Source organism: Mizuhopecten yessoensis, unplaced genomic scaffold (assembly GCF_002113885.1).
Source record: "Mizuhopecten yessoensis strain PY_sf001 unplaced genomic scaffold, ASM211388v2 scaffold855, whole genome shotgun sequence".
Taxonomy (NCBI): Eukaryota; Metazoa; Mollusca; class Bivalvia; order Pectinida; family Pectinidae; genus Mizuhopecten; species Mizuhopecten yessoensis.
The window spans coordinates 63,773-83,392 of record NW_018403755.1 but is presented as its reverse complement, the minus strand read 5'-3'; the positions used below and the strand labels follow the sequence as shown (position 1 = coordinate 83,392).

The 19,620-nt window shown below is 34.7% G+C and overlaps 1 protein-coding gene across 4 annotated transcripts; it reads right to left on the bottom strand.

The window, feature by feature from the left end:
• Window positions 1-9,066: 9,066 nt before the first annotated feature.
• Window positions 9,067-14,987, bottom strand: LOC110453399 (GTPase IMAP family member 4-like). 4 transcript variants are annotated; one of them, XM_021502341.1, is made up of 5 exons: window positions 14,919-14,939; window positions 13,869-13,989; window positions 12,889-12,936; window positions 12,427-12,588; window positions 9,067-11,242 (listed from the first exon to the last, which is right to left on the bottom strand). In XM_021502341.1, the coding sequence occupies exons 2-5, from the start codon at window positions 13,987-13,989 to the stop codon at window positions 10,407-10,409; spliced, it is 1,167 nt and encodes a 388-aa protein (XP_021358016.1). In that variant the 5' UTR covers window positions 14,919-14,939; the 3' UTR covers window positions 9,067-10,406. The 4 variants fall into 4 exon arrangements, with proteins under 4 accessions (XP_021358016.1, XP_021358034.1, XP_021358006.1 ...); XM_021502359.1 differs by lacking the exon at window positions 13,869-13,989 and having other exon boundaries at window positions 14,919-14,987; XM_021502331.1 differs by lacking the exon at window positions 14,919-14,939 and having other exon boundaries at window positions 13,975-14,909.
• Between the last annotated feature and the right edge of the window lie 4,633 nt (window positions 14,988-19,620).

The window sequence follows — 19,620 nt, the reverse complement described above, 5'->3', positions numbered from 1 at the left end:
CATTTATCACGTCAATGAGTTCCGTCTGTGTTACAGTACCTGGAACGATGCTTCAACAACCTGACAAAATACTGGCGGACGGTTAGTGGTATTAAACACAGCATCAAAAATATCATACATTGTTTCACTGATGTCGTATGGCGAGGGTAAGTAGTGTTTCTGGTAATTTTTAAATACATGCAGTTATAAAAGTATACACCAGCCAAAATAATAATTAAAATTATTAGTTGGAAGATCTTTTCAGAAGAAACTCTTTGTTTACATATCTGTTTGTCATACATCAAAAAGTCCCAATCTCCTCTGTAACTTTTTCTCCTGTGTTATTTGTAAAAAAAAATCGGGATTTTGACGTTGTTTGTAGTTGTTTGTTTGTGATCTAATGGTGCTTCTCTCGGAGCAATTTAACTTCTTATTGTTGTTTGTGTTATCTAATGATGGTTCCCTCGGTGCTGTTTTATCTCTAGTTGTTTGGGGGATCTCGTGGTATCACTTTTACTTCTAGTTGTTTTGTTCAATCACGAAATTCTTCCCTCGGATCAGATTTACGTGTATTTTGTTTCAGTGATCTCGTGATGCTTCCCTCGGAGCACTTTCACAACTAGTTGTTTTGTTAAATCACGTAATGCTTCCCTCGGAGCGCTTTTACTTCTAGTTGTTTTGTTAAATCACGTAATGCTTCCCTCGGAGCGCTTTTACAACTAGTTGTTTTGGGGAATCTCATGATGCCTTTTCATTTGTGTTTATTCGATAATTTTGTCATTTTGCCATTTCCTTAGCATCTATTTCGGCGATGATGTTTTTTCAGTAGGGGCCATCTGGGATAACAACCTGGCTGGCCTGAAATGACTCTATGAAGCGATCGGTAACTGTGCAATCCTGGAGAAAGAAAGTGTTGAAGAGGTGGAAGGCACGAAGTGTTTCGACACTCCGCGAATACATATGCGAGAAAGTATAATTGTTATACAGACTTCCGACAAATCAAGTGGTCATTGTGTTCCTGGTAACATAGGAAGGATTTTGCAGGATACGACAGAGTGTACATGTACATGTACTGTTTAGGTGTAACTTTGGTTAAGTTAATTTCATTTACCATCAATATACATGCATATCATAAAAAATATCAAAAAAATCAAAAAATGCATTATGATGCTATATAACAATCGATGTATAGGAATTGTATTTTTTCTTATTTGTAATTGATTATAAATCATGAACACATAATGTGGTAAACGGTATGATTTGTTTTTTAAATGATGAAAACGTTACACCTACGGTTTATTCGTATGTTTGTTATCAAATAAGATATCACTATAATGCCATTTGGTGACATATGTCAGCGAGACATGTAATTAGAGGGGTATAACTGGCAGCGTAACCAATCTAACAGGGAAAAGCACGCGCTGACTGCCTAATACAATTACATTTATGTTTATGGCACAGTGGCAAAAGTGTATTAATAAGTATATGTATTTTCACTTTAATTGTTCATTGATATCTAAATAAATTTCTAGAAGTTTCTATTGATAAGTGTTGTGTTGTCACTGGTTGGATGTCCATAATCAGTATCTATGAAAACTGTAACAGAATTTACATATCGTTCAATTTTACCGACGATATTTTATTTCAAGCAAAAATGATTTTTTAACACACCTCAAAATTAAATATAAGCGAAGAAAGGCAATACATACGAAATTTTGTAACCAGTTAGGGAAGATTGATCATTTTATAAAGTCTCGTCAAGGTATTATAATGTATTAACATGTAGAATGTATATAAGTTTTATATATATATTATTTACTCAACATTTGTAAAAATCATCAAATGACCCCATTGTTATTTTAAGATTTTTACTTCACCGAATAGTTGTAACTCTAAAGGCTTTGTAATTTATGATCAATCTTTTAGTCAAACAATTTTGGTCATGCTTTCTACATGGCTTATTTTTGTTTTACAATTGATTGCCAAAATGGCGCAGATGATTAGATAATGTTTCATGTAAAAACTGGGATTAGTTAGAATAACTTAATATAATTAACCTTTCACCTTTATAATAAGGGTGTAGGGGATTCAAAGGGATAAAGCAGAAAAATTAATTTAAAAATGAACGGTAATCCAATACATGCGTGAATGTCAAATTAATTTAGGTTTTATTTTATGTTAAAAATTTATCATATATATATTTATTATATGATTTCCCACCATTTATTTAAACTAAATGAGTATGGTTAACATAAAGGGCCCGTGTTTCAAAACAAATCGTTTAAAACCTAACGGAGGATAGAGGATATATCTACACTCCATATAAATTGAGTGAAAATAACCATGTCTGCATTATTTTTCACGGTTAACTGTATGCAAAATATATTAAAACCCAATACTTTCCAATCAGAACCCAATATAACAGCTTACAAGTTCTGTAATCCTGATCTTCGTTTTGGTTTTAACTACAGAAACCTGTCGACAACAACATAAGATATATTCCAGACCGATGAAGAGAAATGTAGCCCCTTTCAATATGTTACCTTCCCTTGGTTTTATTCTATACGTTTAGTTAAGTATAAGCAGCAAATGTGTTCGAACCAGGACATTCTTCACATTGTTTTAAGAAACCTTGACATCGTGATTGGTAAAACTTTGAAGTTCAAATCTACAGAATCATTCGCTATTTACAATCACCCGACATGTGTTTCGTTCACACCAATGTACTGCTCCTGTGTAAACAGGCGACATCGAAACAACGAGGCACACTGATGAGCACAATAAAAACATCGACCCACATATAAACCAGGGGAAAACGCTAACGATGGCGACAATGAATCTTGCCAGCATCCATATTAACTTGCATCTTACGAAATCCTGAGTTGGAAGATATTCCGCGTGTAGTCGACATCCATAATGAAAATTATTGTGATATTCTGAGCAAACGCCTGACCAAGTACGTCATTGAAAAAAACGAAGGTTGGGAAAGCAGAAACGTACTATTATAATAGGGAAGGTTCACGATCGGGTAACTTGAATCGTCAAACTTATCGCACATCTTAGTAGGCAGCCGTCCTTTTTGGTTATGCAGTAAGACATGACGTATTTACAATTTCGAAAAAGTTCAGGAGGCACGGTAGTTTAGTGATAGGACGCCGGGCTCGTGACCGATTCACGTCATGCCACTGTGTTGCATCTTTGAACAAGATACTTTACTCCGCTTGGTCCAGTCTACTCAGCTATTATTGTTATGAAAACCAACGATCACAGGTTTTTATGTTACCTGAGACAAGGCTCAAGTGACGTATTGCGATCGCCTTTTGTTCGGCGTCGTCCGTCGTCCGTCCGTAAACAATTTATATTTTCGACTTCTTCTCCAAAACCCCTGCACCAATTTCAATGAAATTTTGCAGAAGCCTTCCATGGTCACAGGTCAACACAAATAGTGGCCGGTTTGGTCACCAGACCCATGGGGCCTGAGGGGCGGGGCCAAAAAGGGTCAAATTGACTTAAATTTCAAAAATCTTCTTCTCAAGACCCATATATGGTCGAAACAAGTACTCTTCATAGATGGAAGGGTCTTAAGATGTTTTACCAAAATAGTGAATTTCTTGACCCTGGGGTCTCACGTGTCCCCCTGGGGAGGGGGTAACATTTATTTTAGTTTATATAGGGAAATCACATTTTGGACCAACATTTGTTTAATTTCTATTGGAAGTAATTCAATTTGGGTTACCATTATCAGTATTGGATAGCAGTTTGATGGTATGCACATATCAGCCCTGACTGGCACCCCGGGGCTGATGAGTGGGGCCAAAAAGGGTCGAATTGACTGAAATTTCAGATCTTCTTCTCAAAGACCCATATATGGTAGAATCAAACACTCTTCATAGATGGAAGGGTCTTAAGGTTAATGACCCTAGGGTCTCAGGGAAGGAGGGGGGTGGCAAAATTTATTATGGTTTATAATGGCAAATGATACTTTGAATATTACATGTTAATAACTTGATTGGAATTATAACCCTGAGTTGACAGTTTAATACTTTGAAAAGTTTGAGCCAGCCCTACCCTCAAGGGCTGTAGGGTTGGGCCCAAAGGAGTCAGTGTGCTAAAATTTCTTAATTTTCCTTTGTTAGAATCAGAGGTGCTAATTTCAAATACTTTTCAGTCTTAAATCTGTCTGCTAGATATTGAATAAGGTGGTTTTATTGTTTTTTGTCACTTTGAATAATATTTCTGTTCATGTTAAAAACATAATCAACTCTCTGTATAAATATTTTAGGTGACCGTTAAGGTCCATGGGCCTCTTGTTATGAATACAAAGCTTGAGGCTATGATTTATTAGCATACTGTGCTCTGCTTTGTTGACGTTTTCTGCACAATAACTTTGTCAAGTTTGACAGGAGTCTGAAGAGTCTATCAATATTTACACTTTGTCTAATCGCGAAATCTGCCTATAACGTATGGAAAACAGAAATAGCATTTGTTCTAATTGTGTAATATGAAAAAATTATTGGCAAAAAAGGGGAATTTCAATTTTCATTTTTTTTATGGTTTGCAAAATACACAAAAGAAAACAATTCCTATGAAAATCGACTTTTTAAAGATCATAAACGATATATGAAATGTATTTTTACTTGCTCAATAGTTTGGTCAAGTACAGTATGTTTTGTTTCTTTTCACCACCACTCCTGTCGACCGGGGACTGGGAGAAGAATAGTAGTAGAAGTGCTGTATCCTTAATCATGTTTCAATCGTGTGTATTTACCTATTCCCCTTAGATTAAAGTTTACACATTTGATCGTTTGCTTCCTCTCGTCCGCATGTAGCATGATTAATCGGATAAATAGATATCAATGTTTCCCTACCAAAAGTGATATAAATTTGTTATTTTACCGAATTGGAACAATATTACAATGTTGGCGATTACCAAGTTATGTACATTGGTAATTAGCTGCTGCAATCACTCGGGATTGAGGTTTGACTCGGTGTACCTCTTTAAGTGAGATAAACATGAGCTTTAGAGGGCAATACTAGGTTTTATTTCAGTAACGTGATCAGAGTCATCTTATCAGATATGCTATACTTTGCATACAGATATGCTATATTATACCACGTTATGTTTAATGATAAATTTGTATTATTGTTGTTTTATCATGCACATTGTATTTACTTGAATATGAAGAATTAGTATCGCTCTTTTTTATAAAAATTATTTCATCAATATGCATATTCAAAGATTTCTCAGAAGGCACTATTCTAAAACATCGATCCTAATCTATCATATTTTTTTTTTTTTCTGATAAAATGGGAGGGATTTGAAATTGCTCAGTGGCTGCCGTAGTTATTTTAGAAAAATGAAAAAAAAAATCTCTTTCATACAACGCTTTCTGAATATGGTAGAGTTGGTAATGGTTTGATCGTGTTACGGTGCTGTATTTTGTATTTAGTTGTATTCTCAAATGTGTCCCATACCTAACAAACATGTCAATATGTTATATTTTATATATAAAACACAAACTGATTGCATCATTCAACTTATTCTGGTTACTGCAATTATATATCTAAGCAACACCTTGAGGATATATCAAGTGTATCTGATCATTATTATTCAGACATTTTGTTCAGATGTAACCAAATATCCTGGTACGTTATAACTTATTTATCTTGTGTGTTTAACCAGGGTTGTTTCTCTTCATATACTTAATTTTGTATTGATTTGTTTATAAAGCTTGTTTAAATTGATGTTATGTTTGTTGTTTAATATATACATATCCAAGTATGGTAAATATATCCAATCGAATTTTGCGGACTATTTGATGAATGGTTTGTTAACGACAGTTCAGTGCAGACAATAGAATATTGTGTTCTAAAGAAAGCCGGTCAATGATTAACAATTCAATGAAAAACGACAGGTACAAAATCATCAAAGCAGCGATAGCTTTGACAATTATCTTAACACGTTGTATTTGATATATATAATTGAGCAAGTAATAGCTTCATTCAATAATCTGAAGCCTGTTACTCAGTGCAGTAGTACTCTTTATTTCGCCATCATCTCCGCACAATTGTAAGGAAGCAATTACACCAACATGACGTTTCTAATAGACATACACAAATACACACATACATTACACAATCCTTAGATGCTGTTTAGTTTTGTCTTCATTTAGGGTTTTAATATCCTCGCTACATCATTAAATAACCTTAGCTGCTATGTTTTTGTGTTTTAGTTGGGGGGAAGGGTAAATATACTTGCAACAGTCACCTGTTTATGCTTATCTCAAAAGTGTCAAGATGAATTATCATTTTAGGACTTTCCACCCTTCGTAATACACATGTTTTTCTTGTCGTATTTTCGTGTCGTCATTTCCGGATTGCGTATCGGGCATTCCATTACCGTAGTGTAAATTATAGTAACACCGGGTAAACAATAGTACACGTGCGTGACGATGATATGTCAACACCCGATATCGAGACTTTGAAATGTGTAATCACACGTACGTCAGAAATAAAGCTTATGATACAAAGACATTTATTAACTCAAGGAAAAACACTGACAAATGATCAGACGACTTTAAGAATGTCGTATATGAGGCGCATGGAATGCAGACTTATGTGTTTAGTTTACCGACCTCACCTGTACGTATCATGTGCTAACAGTAGTTCACAAGCTCTTGGTCGCTACGACTTTTGTTGTCGAGCGAGTTACGCTCTGTCAGATAAATTGGTTCACAAATGCAATTACAATAAATCTGTGAAAATAGTGGTTTGTAAAATATCAAGATCCCTATAAAATGCAAGTGCATGTGCGTGCACGTAATAACGGCACGCCATGCGATAGCCTATGGTTACATATGTACCTGACATGTTGATATACCATGCGTAAGCGGGCTATGGAATGATGTCCAAAGTGAACATGATTGAGAGTAATGTTGTTCCATAAAAGAACAGTAAATTGACAATTAAATATAGTTATTTAATTTATTTCCGTCGTTTTTGGTATAGTAAAGAAAATAGGTGTCATTGTATGAATACTATCCCTCTGCAAAAAGTTCTGAATATTTTCAAGGTAGACAACTCTCATAACGATCAAAATGATTGTAAAATGTAAAATAAATTAATTATAAAGACTTTGTGTGTATTTGGTTCAATTTTTCACTCTTTTTGTATGAAACTATGTGTTCTGTTTGCTTTTAGCTTGTATTTAGTAACTTTTATCCATACAATTTCAATAAAAAACACTTTTTGTAACATGTTGTAGATATTTTATGATAAATAAAATATTTGTAGGGTTGATTAACAATGTTTCTTTTAATTATTTTATTGTTTCAATAGTTTTGAACAATGCCATCCGCTGTAAAATGTGAAAGTGTTGAAATTTACAAAAATTCAATTTTTTCGTTGTTTTTTACCAAAAAATTCCCAGTTTATCGGAATGCTTAGATTTTCATAAAATCATCTGTACATAGTGACATAACCATTATGTGAAAATTTCCTTGAATTCTGCTGGCTAATTGCGAAAGGGTGGAGCCTCCTTAAACGCATGTCAAACAAAATAATAAACAAATTGACAGATAGCTCAACCACCTTGAAACTAGTATAGCCTTTATAACGTTAGACTTAAAAACATATATAAATAGAGATTAAGTAAAGGATGGCTTTGAAGTATTACCATGTCAATACATTTGTTACTTTGTAAAACCAAGGTATGAGATCGTTACATGTACCTAATTTATCGGTTCCGATACTTACAGCACAGTAACATCCTGTAGCCTTTTGTATCGCAACAAGTTTGTTCGAATTCAAAGAACATAAATGAAATCATTATTTAGAAATAAATGTTTTACGAACAGGACATGAAAATACCAACATTGACCTGCTGCTCTCGTTGCAACACATGTGATTTTTTTCGTTTTCCTTCTTCCTGTCTAGTTTCTTTCTTACCTACCTTCCCTTTCCGGCGTTGTCTCTCGGGAAAGCCGTCCTCATATGACACCAGCTATGACGAGGACGTTAGACATCAACCAAGCAAATAAGGTGAATAATGGCGATACATATATAAAGAATGTGTTGTTTCTGTAACCTTACTCCCGAATCGATTTGCTTTTTAGAAATCAGCGCTCAAAATATTGTATAATGCATTGCAATTGTGGTAGTATAGCTGGAGTAGACTACTGGAGGACATATCAGAAAATTACAGTAGAAACTGTATAAAGTATCAACTCGAGAGCAAACAATGAAGACATACAAAGGTAAGTGTATATCGGGTTTGTGACATTGAAGGTAAATGGTAACAACCTAGACATTTCAAGGGAGATAATTCACATATAACATGGAAAAGAAAACAAACAGAATAAACTGAATTTTTGTCTTGTTTGCCATATGCAAAAAAATATTTCCTGGAACTACTGACTGAATGTCTACGAAATAAATGTTTTCTCCTGAGGTAGAACTCATGAATGACGTAGACAGCATGTATGAACGATTGTCCAAATAAAGTAATTCATATTGAATCTGTCTCATCACCCATTGAGGTTTATACCCTATATACCTCAACAAAACAGGATTCTATCCTTATATTTACGTCAGTGCTATATTGATATTTTTTGGATAATTTTTAAAATATCTGTTTTGTGCAAGTCTAACATCACAGAAGGTACCGAAGCTTATGATGTCATCACTCACTGTGAGACGTCGTCATGGTAAGATGAATAACGTGTTTGCATTGATTACAACGAACAAACAAAACAAATTAAGATGTAAGTTAGATTTCTTTAATTCAATTAACAACTACTGGCAAAAAACTAACAATCTATTAAAAGGACTACTTCCCGCGCTCTGCGGAATAACAGAGTAATCAGGTTGATACTATGTTGATGTATTCATACGCCAACTGAAAAGTTCATTGAAAAATAACCCTTTAAAATGTTTCGTTTGTATATCACAATTACGTTGTACAAGTATATAGTTACACAGTATAAAAACATATAGTTACATAACAGGGATCAATCATTTTAATGTAAAAATATATAGACCATATCATGATTTTGTTAAGAACAACTATTATACATAATAAATTAATAAATTAAAACAAACTATCACATGTGCCAATCCAGAGAGCAGGTGATTTTGACAGCCCCTACCTAACAAACTCCTGGATTTTGACCTTACATATTAAATACTATATTAGTTAAAAGGTTTCTTTTACATTTACTGCCTTAAAACATGATGTCTTTAAAACAAACAATAACAATGGTGATAAATAAAATGAATAATTTCCTAGTTCTACATTGTAGTCAAAATTAGGTTTCCAAGGGTTGGGGAGCCCCCTACCAGCGAGGTCTGCTAAACTCACACTAACTAGTTGCTAATTATAATTTAAACGGAAGATTATTTTCATAAAAAATGTTTCTGATTGACACCTGGTATCATATTTAACAAATGCATAAAATAGTAATGTAATTGAATATGATATTCAGCCTAAAATGATTTACAAGACACTGTTTAAATTAGAATTAATCACCTAGACTGCTACGTGTTCTGTACATATTATATAAGTGGAATTTTATAAATTTATCAAATTAAATTTGTCAGTGTTATTAAGAATTGCAAAATCATTTCTTATATTATTTGCTACATTAAATAAGGATGATCTTATGTCATAATATATATATCACTGACACATATCTTAAATTTCCATTCAATTCCTCTCTGTAAACTTCTTTTAATTCCTATCAAATGTTATTAACAATGTTATAGACAAGAGCTGAATGAGCGCTGAAAGTTTGCTGCCTTGTTTAAAAAATAACAAGTATAAATGAATCCTTGAAGAAAAATATTGATCTTACCACTGTGCCTGCTTTCAGATATGCCACCTTTTAAAGAAATCACTACTTGCTAACGCGTTACTCCCCTTCTTATTAGTCTAATTGCAAGAACCTACTGGTGTTATCTCACTCCTTATACTTTTTGAGTTTAGTCATGTCCTTTCCATTAAACACGAAGGATATATATATCAAACGTGACAAAGAAAACAACGACTCAACAAAAGTACTATGTCATTCCTATCTTGTGTGAAACCCAACTAAAAGCAGTAAAGTAAAATACGTATTCTACGATGCCATGGTTCTTTGTAAAATAAAAAAAAGGATAAAAAACAGCATTGTCAGGTTTGTTATTTCTTCACTTTACAATAAAAAAAACGTAGATGGTGCTCAACGTTCAGCATTAATGGAACTAGTTCATCTGTTGTCGGTATAATGTGACTGGACGGAATGCTGTGCTGGGTGTCTTCAGCATGGTATTTCAGTTAGATAACACTATCAAGTCGGCTTCAGATCCGCGCTACCAAAAGAGGGAAAGTAAACCAACATACCTGTCTCCAGCAAACATCCACACAGTATTTCCAGAGGACAATCAGTACACTATACGTGCGGACTATCAATAGCCTCTTCACTAATGCCGCCACCGCAACGCACAAATGAAAGGAATTTTTGCCAGATGCCCTTTTGATTTTGTATATCATTCCTGAAATCTGATCTGTGTGTATGTATTGTACAGGGTCCTACGCACTGGGCTTGTTGTATATTCAGAGAAGGCTTTTTTTCAATCTGCAGAATTTGACGCTCTATCTCCTTGTACTTATTGCTTTGATAGAAGAGTTCATGTTTCGTTGAAATTTTGTCGATTTCAGCAAATATCTTCTCTCTTTCCGTCGATCTTTCGGTGCCTGTTGCTTTATTGTTAATGAAAACATATTTCCCTCCACACGTTTCAATAACCTGTTTCAGATCTCCGTCTAACTCTCGCATAAATTTCTCTTCTGTTACAAAGTTATCCCGAAGTTGATCCGCTTTAGTAAACACTGGCAAAACGAAATCTTTGACATTGTGTCCAAACATCTTCAAGATCTCCTCAGCGGTTTTCTTGTCTGCTGTTGTATGGCGAGTATCAACAGGAATCGTCATCAACACGGCGTGCGGACCGGGCGACGAAAGTCCTAAGCATCGAACTTGTTCTGTGTTTATATCAGCCTCCGACATATTTGTATCGAAGAAGCCGGGAGTGTCTACGACAACTACGAACCTTTCACGAAAATGGGTTGTTGCATAACTACATGTTTTGGTCACAGATTGCTTTTGTAATTTACTCTGAAAGACATCTCTTCCGAGGAGCGTGTTGCCGGTCAAACTTTTTCCCGAGCCCGTCAGACCCATTAATATAATTCTAGTTTCTCTTTCTAAATGTCTTGTTGCTGCTCCTACAAAAGTAAAAATTATTCTTAGTAAACTGTCCTTAAGTATAAAATAAGTAGCAAATCCTACAAATTTAAAGATTCATAAATGAAAAATAAAACGAATATCCAAAGAGATAAATATATTAATATTCAATATATGGATTAGATAAATGTATGGATAATTACTAAGATTTTTTTGTCGAAAAGTACATTAGAATTTTCATTCCTACGCTAGCTTAACTATGAATTTAATATTACACGATAATTTGTGGGACGAGCTAGACAAGATGGTTTGAACAAAGGATACCCTTCTTTAATGTTATCAAAACCGTATGTGGCACGAGTACTAAATTCGCCAAATTTACTCTCATAAGGTTTTCTTTTGTTTAATCAATGGCCATTTAATTAAGGATGTGCCTAATTCTGAAGAAGTTCCAACATATTTATATCTTACAACAGGCAATGGGTAAACGCAATTATCCGTCCTGTGGGGTGCTAGTATTTCTAATGATACAAAAAAAGAGCAAAAAAACAACATATCACCACCCAGAAAATATTTTAAAGTAATTACCACACACAATGTTTTTTTATTCTATTTGTTTTTATAATGTATGCGTATTAATAGTGTGACTGGTGGTGTTTTAGTAACCACTGGTTATCCCGTAACTAAATACTGAATACTTCCCGGTACTTAGTTGGAGCCTCAAAAGGAGGAATTGAAAAATGCAAATTTATTTGTGACCTTGGAAAAACATACTCTTCAATCATCGCTTATGATGTCATGTAATAAAACACACATTATGAGTACGTTTAATAAAGCGATTATACATATTTTTATGTTGTTTTGCGTGAAATATTCTAAAATAGTAAACAGCTTTATGTATGTTTTGTCTTAAGTCAATATGGTTTAGAACAAACTAAATAAGGTATGAACGGTTTTGACCAACTTGTTAAGCGAACTGATTTTAAAAGCTGCGGAAATAAACGAATGCGCCCCTTTAGGTAAGGTGACAGAATATGTCTGCTGTATCCAACTGCCTGCCGTAAGAACCGACTAATCTGGGGGGGGGGGGGGGGGGGCTGCATAATATGGGTTGTCCCCCTTGTTTTCTGCACAAGGGACATTGAATAAAACCAAATTGTCCTACTGCCCCCTTTGTAACCTTTAGGATATATATCTTCTTCTTTTTTCTATCCTACAAGAATACCTTGCCTAGGCACCCGTCGTGTTTCGGGAACGTTAAACACAAACAAATAAAGGGATGACGTCGTCTGGTATGTCCAGGTGTATTGCCATTTACCTGGAGGTAACACATGCACAGGTAACGTCCTGTTGAAAGGTGCTGGGGGTTGTTGGGGATCACCTCTGGCTACAACAAGCATATCATTATTATTTTGGCAATGTATTGTTAATGCATCATTAAAATGCAAAACAAATTTACATAACGGAGGACATTTCAAATTATTCTAAATATAAAAATGGAATAAGAATCCATTCTAATAATTTCATTTTCGCAAAACAACATTAAACGACAACATGTTTCAGTAGATTTTGATTTTATTTTTATATTTAAGATAACTTCGTTGTATTAAAAAAAATACAAATAAATGCCCTTCACAATTCTAGCAACTACAGGTATACATATCTAAAACAGTCAGTTAATACATACATGAACGCATCGAGGCAGCAAAATCCTGACCTTCACTTCTTCCTTGTCCTATAAATGGCAAAATGAATAATAGTACCAAACAAAAGATGGACCCAAAAGAAGGCCTTCTTCTTCCGACCAACGTATGTTTTCTGAGACAATTCTAGTTAGATGTTTAATTCATGATAGCAAATTTATTGATTGTGTGGTCGGTTGTACGGGATTTAACGTCCTATCAACAGTTATGTTCAAGTAAGGACGTATTTTCATGAGTATCGTGCATGTGTGTACGTGTGCTCCTTTTGCAATATCTAAGCGAATTACATAACCGTTTTCAACAATCTTGGTAGTGTTAATACCAGTAACAGGATAAACGTATTTCGATTTAATTTGAAGATACCTAAACGGAATACATTTACTTCCTGTTTGACATATAGTGCAAGTCGTACTATGTAAGTACCAGTCAATCATATCTATAACCATAATTGCTTGATCATGATTTTATATCTAAATACAATGTATACAATGCAATATTTATAACAATAATTGTTTTGTCCTGATTTTGTACTTAAATACAATTTGTATAACAATAATTGCTAGAACCTGATTTTGTATCTAAACAGATAATATCTATACAAATAACTGCCTGATCATGATGTCGTACTTCAATATATAACATTTGGAACATTTATTGCCTGATCATGATATTGTTTCTGATTATATTTTATTTTTCATGTGTTTAATCTCCTACATTTTCGGGGTAAAGGCTTGCTGTTTGAGCACTTAATTGACCTTAGCTGTAATAAAGACGTTTAACCCGACAAAACCAAACCAAGTATCAACACTGCATGCCGTAAAAGGCGACTACTGTGAGGCACACTGCAGATTCAGGTTTTTTTCCGACTTCTGTTAATAGGATATTGACAAAAATAATTATCTTCTGCCTCTTTTGCATCATCTTTATAATTTTGATATCTATCTATTGGTTGGCAACACCTCACTTTTGGATTTTGTTGTTGAGCGTTTGGACAAGTGGTGAGGGCGATGGGTCCTGTCCCAAGGCCGGAACATTCCAAAATCCTTAAAAATATTAGTTGCTGGTCTTACCTTCACTTCCAGCATCTAGAGTGATCAAAACATCTGGTTTATCCATTGTCATTGTAATTTGAACAAGAGGAGTACTGTCGTGCATCAAAGAGCACTTTAATTTCGACATCAGATCCGCGCTATCACAAAGAGGCGAATACACCACCGTACCGTCTCCAGCACACATGCATGCATCCAACCCGTCCTTAAATGGCCTTAGTTGTTTATACATGTAGAACGCTTAAGGTAATAAAACAAAACCGAAGCCTTTTGTGTTAATACACTATGCTATACCTAAGATAGACCTACGCCTGTCCGTATAACACCGTCACATGTGGCAAAACAATAACATAATGTAATGATATGCATGTCCTACGTGTTCACAACATCAACGTTTATCTCTGTATATACATATGTACTCCCGTTGTATATGTGTCTATCTGCACATATATATATATGCATTGCTGTGTCTAACTGCGAAAAATAAATATATCAGATTTGTTATGTGCATGCATGCACCTGCTCATCTTGTCATGATTTAAATAATAACTCGTGTACATATACCTCACATTACATATTTTCATGTGTTTGAGTGTCGGAAATATAAACTGAAATCTGTTTGAGATATCGTTTTTATCGTTAGAACTATTTTCTGTAATTTGATAGTAACTCAACAGTACACCAAAGCTAGTCAATAATACATTATCCAATCTGATTAAAATCATATCCTACGTTCTCAGGATCCCTAACGTGATACGTAGAGGACGTAGGATATGATTTTATTCAGATTGTACATTATCGTACTACAGTTTATATACCTGACTATATTCATAAATGTACGTCTTATATATAATATTAATTTATTTATAAAAATAACTATACTACCAGGTAACAATAATAACATCAACATGTACTGAATCAGTTTGGAGAAATCCCATACCATTGACATTTTTACATCCACCTACCTGCCATTTCCCGTGAGCTCTTTATATATCAAAATGGAGGCCCTGTTTCGTAGACTATTTATAATTATGTCATGGTTGGCCAAGTCAAATAAATGCAGGGTAAAAGACCAGGTAGCTTGATGTTGTTGAATACACCAAGGAATTAATGGGTTACGATATCAGAGTTATCACTGGTTGAACAATTGTTATTTAAAGTACTGATCACTTTCATTGTCTCGTATGTCTGTTCAGTAATACATATCTTCTCTGAGTTCTGTGTTTAAGCTGCGATATTATGTGGCAGTGTGTAAGATTAGACATTTGTTATTTCCCATTCGCACAGGAGATTATCACGTCAAAATATTGCTTTCGATGTTGACAGTCAATAAACTCACTACCTATATACTTTTTATGGGTATCATAAAAATTAGCTAAGCGTCATCCAAACGTTTCTGTTAGGAGAATATACATAGTAGAATAAACATGTATTTACACGTTAACAGCTAGAATAGCCCACGTGTTTTATCAGGGTGATTATCTGTGTCAGACGATACCATGTATTGAACACATGCCAGTTATATACACAAACATAGGACATGGTGTACATGCATATCAATGGTCCATGATATATAGGTGTACCCGTTACACAATACTTATCAACCCTACGTGTATTGGAAACCCAAACCTTTGTCACAACGAATAAAAGGGACGCAATCAAAATTGAGAATATTTCCGGTTTAAAAATGAGGTTAATAGCAAAGCAAAAACAAACGAGTGTACGAAATAAGAATAAAATCATCGTCAATACAACGGAAATTATCGGAATTCAAATAAATCTTCGAGAAAATATTTAGAGCCTTGATATAAGTTGAAGAAATACAAAGCCTGCTTCCTGTTTGTAATAAATCTGTAACAATATGATTCTCATTTTGCTTCGCAATATACACGCCTGATTTCATTGGCTATTTAAAGAGTTGTCTATTTGCGCGTAAGATGATATGTGGCTGCCAATGTTCCAGGTATATAGACGACACCCTGCAGGTGGGTAAATTGTCCTTGCTGACCAGTTATTTATAACTCTATTGTACTGAAATATCAGTATGGTATGCTTGTTCATGTAAACATCGCTTGAGATATAATACTTGGTGAATACTTATTTGTCTTTATAAAATAAAGACAAACTTTTTTATATTTTATTTTCATGCATTTTCAAAGATATTTTACGTAGCATATGAACGCTCACGCACCACTCATCGTCATCATCATCATACTCATTCATCATCATCATCATCATCATCCATCATCCATCATCATCATACATCATCATCATCCAGCATCATCATCCATCATCCATCATCTATCATCATCATCCATTCATCATCATCCAATCATCCATCATCATCCAATCATCATCCATCATCCAATCATCATCCATCATCCATCATCATCCACCATTCATCATCATCCATCATTCATCATCATCCATCCATCTCATCATCCATCTCATCATTCATCTCATCAACATCATCCATCTTCATCATCATCCATCTTCATCATCATCCATCTTCATCATCATCATCCATCTTCATCATCATCCATCTTCATCATCATCCGTCTTCATCATCATCTTCGTTCGTAATAATAGTAACATAGAGATAAAAACAAGCTTACCTATGAGACACGGACGTTGAAGTAGAGCTCATTCTGTATTTACTGACGTGAGGTTAGAATAAGAATTACTGTAATGATGTCACTGTATCATACTTAACGATGTTGTTGTATTTCAGTGTAATATGCTGATTATGATGTATGTAAATGTTTCGTACTGTACGATTAAGATGTATATCATGGTAAGATACTGTATTGTTAACACGTATGCCATTGTACAATATGCATCAAATTGTATTCGACTATTATTGTATATATATCATTGCAAATTTGTAATAGCCTGTACTATTTGTATTCCGAATCAAATATTCCGAATCAGCACTGTCTGTCCTCGTGACAACCCGAGGAGATGAAAACGATACCAATACCGTTAGGGAAATAAACCTTTTCAGACAGTGCAACATGATACAAACATTCACACTGTGATTCCATTTTATATCTGCTCAGAAATTATTTTCCATTTTCACAATTATCTCTATCGTATCTTTAACTAAAAACAGAACGACTAGATCATAGAATAAGCATATACAAAATACCTAGTAGAGCGTGCTTTTAGATTGATTGATTGATTGATAGGTTTTACGTCCGCTTCACTACCGAGTAGTTCGGTTATCCAGCAGACCGCTTTTAGATGACTGTATTTAACTTTTACCCGCCACCTTGTGGATGCTACATATAGACTAGTTTGACCCTTTGATGAACTCTATAACTCAAATTCTCCTACTTAGAACTCTCTTACCAAACTTAGTAATACAAACCCTCTCTTAATTCTCCCACTCTTCTAGTTGCTCAAAAACATTATCCAAATTTCAGAATACCATTCTTATTATCATTTAATCGGGGTTGCGGTTATATATTGTAACCTCAAGAAGTGGAATATATGGTACTGTACATGGAATGTAGAAAAATTCAACACATCTTTCGTTCAATCTTGAACTTCCTTTTCTCAAAAATGTCTCTTTTAATATATTAAAACTTTTGAACGGCGATATGCATATATACTCAAAAATTGAGCATACTAGTCAACAACAAAGGCCAATATATAACATACTGAGGACGACATTGTGAGAATGGTAGAGTTCCTGATTGACAATATATTAGTTGGGTTCGGTGCCAAGATTTGCCAGCAGACTTTTGGCATTCCCTTGGGAACAAGCTGTGAACCTCTCCTGCCCAATTTGTTTTTGTTTTTTTCATATGAAGCCGAGTTATTGATGACCTTGTCACAACTGCTTTAGAGAAACTTAGCTAATTTTTTCAATTTCACTTTCAAGATATATGGACGATGTGCTCTCTTTGAATTACAAGAAATTATCTATATATAATTATATAACCTCATGAGCTTGAAACCAACTTCACAGACCCATCTTCTTCAACCTCTTTCCTCAAAGTTCACTTAGAAGATGGCCCACAGAGACGGCTTACTGCTTGGCTGTACTATAAACGGCATGCTTTCAACTTTCTGATCGTGAACTTTTCCTTTGTTGATAGTAACTTCCCTTATCCACTACATATGATGTTTACATGTCGCAGTTGATTGTGTATTCAAGAGCCTGCTCAAACATTTCGGATTTTTCGGATAGATGTCGACATCTGAAGGACAATATTACAACAACGCGCTCCTAAACGTGCTGGCTGAAGATTATGGGCAAGTCTAACGGTCGTCATCATGATCTTGCAGGGGAAATGTTATTTCTTTATGTGATGTGAAGGTCGATGTTTGTTAATGCCCATTAGAATGCCGTGAAGTTTTGTTGTCACTACCCGGGTCCAGATGTGAGAACGTGACATTACTTGGGTTTGACCTTGATTTACATGGCGTGTAAACAGAACAAGAGTACTGCGGGGCGGAACATTATACGCCCGTCGAATGCCATATAGTGGTATATACTTTCTTACATTGAAATAAAATCTGCATCATTCTAAGAGTGGTTAGCAGACATGCTATGAAAAATGTAGAAGAAAATCTCCGGACAAAAAATCAGATACTGAAATCACGGAATTAGATTATCTAAGTCCGTGCTGAAATGAACAAAGGGGAATAACTTTTGCAAAAATCGTCGAATCAAAATTCTTTTAAGGGAGACACAACTTTATATCATGATAATAATGCATACAAAGTTTCAAAGAGATCCGTTGAAAAAATGTAGGAGGAGGTTGCCAGACAAAAATCAAATACCAAAATAAACAAAGGGCAATAACTTTTGCAGAAATTGTTGAATCAAATTTTTTTTCAAGGAAACACAACAACTTATCATGATTATGTAGCCTACTAAGTTTCAAAGAAATCCGTCAAAAAATGTAGGAGAAGATCTCCGGACAAAAAATCAAATACTGAAATGAACAAAGGGCAATTACTTTTGGAATAATTGTCGAATCAAACTTCATATCATGATCATAATGTATATCAAGTTTCAAATAGATCGGTCGAAAAATGCAGGAGATTGCCCGACAAACAACAGTTTACGCCGGCCGGACCCCCCTCCCCCCTATCATAATACTCCGTTTTGACGGGTGTATGTAAACTGGACTTATTCTCCTTGTATTTTTTAAAATTCCTCAATGGAAACATTCCTTTGTTCATTTTTTGTGTCCTTGTTTATCGTTTTACAGTGCAAATCATAGCTTTGTTGACAGTTCGGTGTTCTATTGTTTGTCGGGCTCCCTGTATGCTACAGCTGGTACTGTCAACAGCTGATTTAGGACCTCTCCATATTGTCTTTTTGAGAGGTCCTTAGTGAATTTTCGCATCGTCTTCTTCGAATTTAATATATATGTACAAGTAGCAACATTTCTCTCCCAATTACCGTTAACCCTTTCATCCCTATGTAACTTGAGTCGAAAAAAAATTTGGACCTTTTTTTTTCTAAAAAACATGAAATAATTGTGATATGCACTAATGTAATAGTTCCTGTTCATGACTTGGAGCATTTATATTTTATAGTTAAAGTGTCCGGGTGTTTATGTCTTTAATTAATGAATATGATAAAATGCCATTTTCAATACAATATTAGCAGATTACGATAGGGTTGTTTTTTTGCGGGGGGGGGGGGGG

Coding starts and splice junctions, on each gene's coding strand:
- LOC110453399 (XM_021502331.1), bottom strand. CDS start 14,185: ATGTATAAACAACTAAGGCCATTTAAGGACGGGTTGGATGCATGCATG. Junction 12,937..13,974: donor TCTAGATGCTGGAAGTGAAG/GTAAGACCAGCA, acceptor TGCCATTTATAG/GACAAGGAAGAAGTGAAGGT. Junction 12,589..12,888: donor TGCTGCCTCGATGCGTTCAT/GTATGTATTAAC, acceptor TGCTTGTTGTAG/CCAGAGGTGATCCCCAACAA.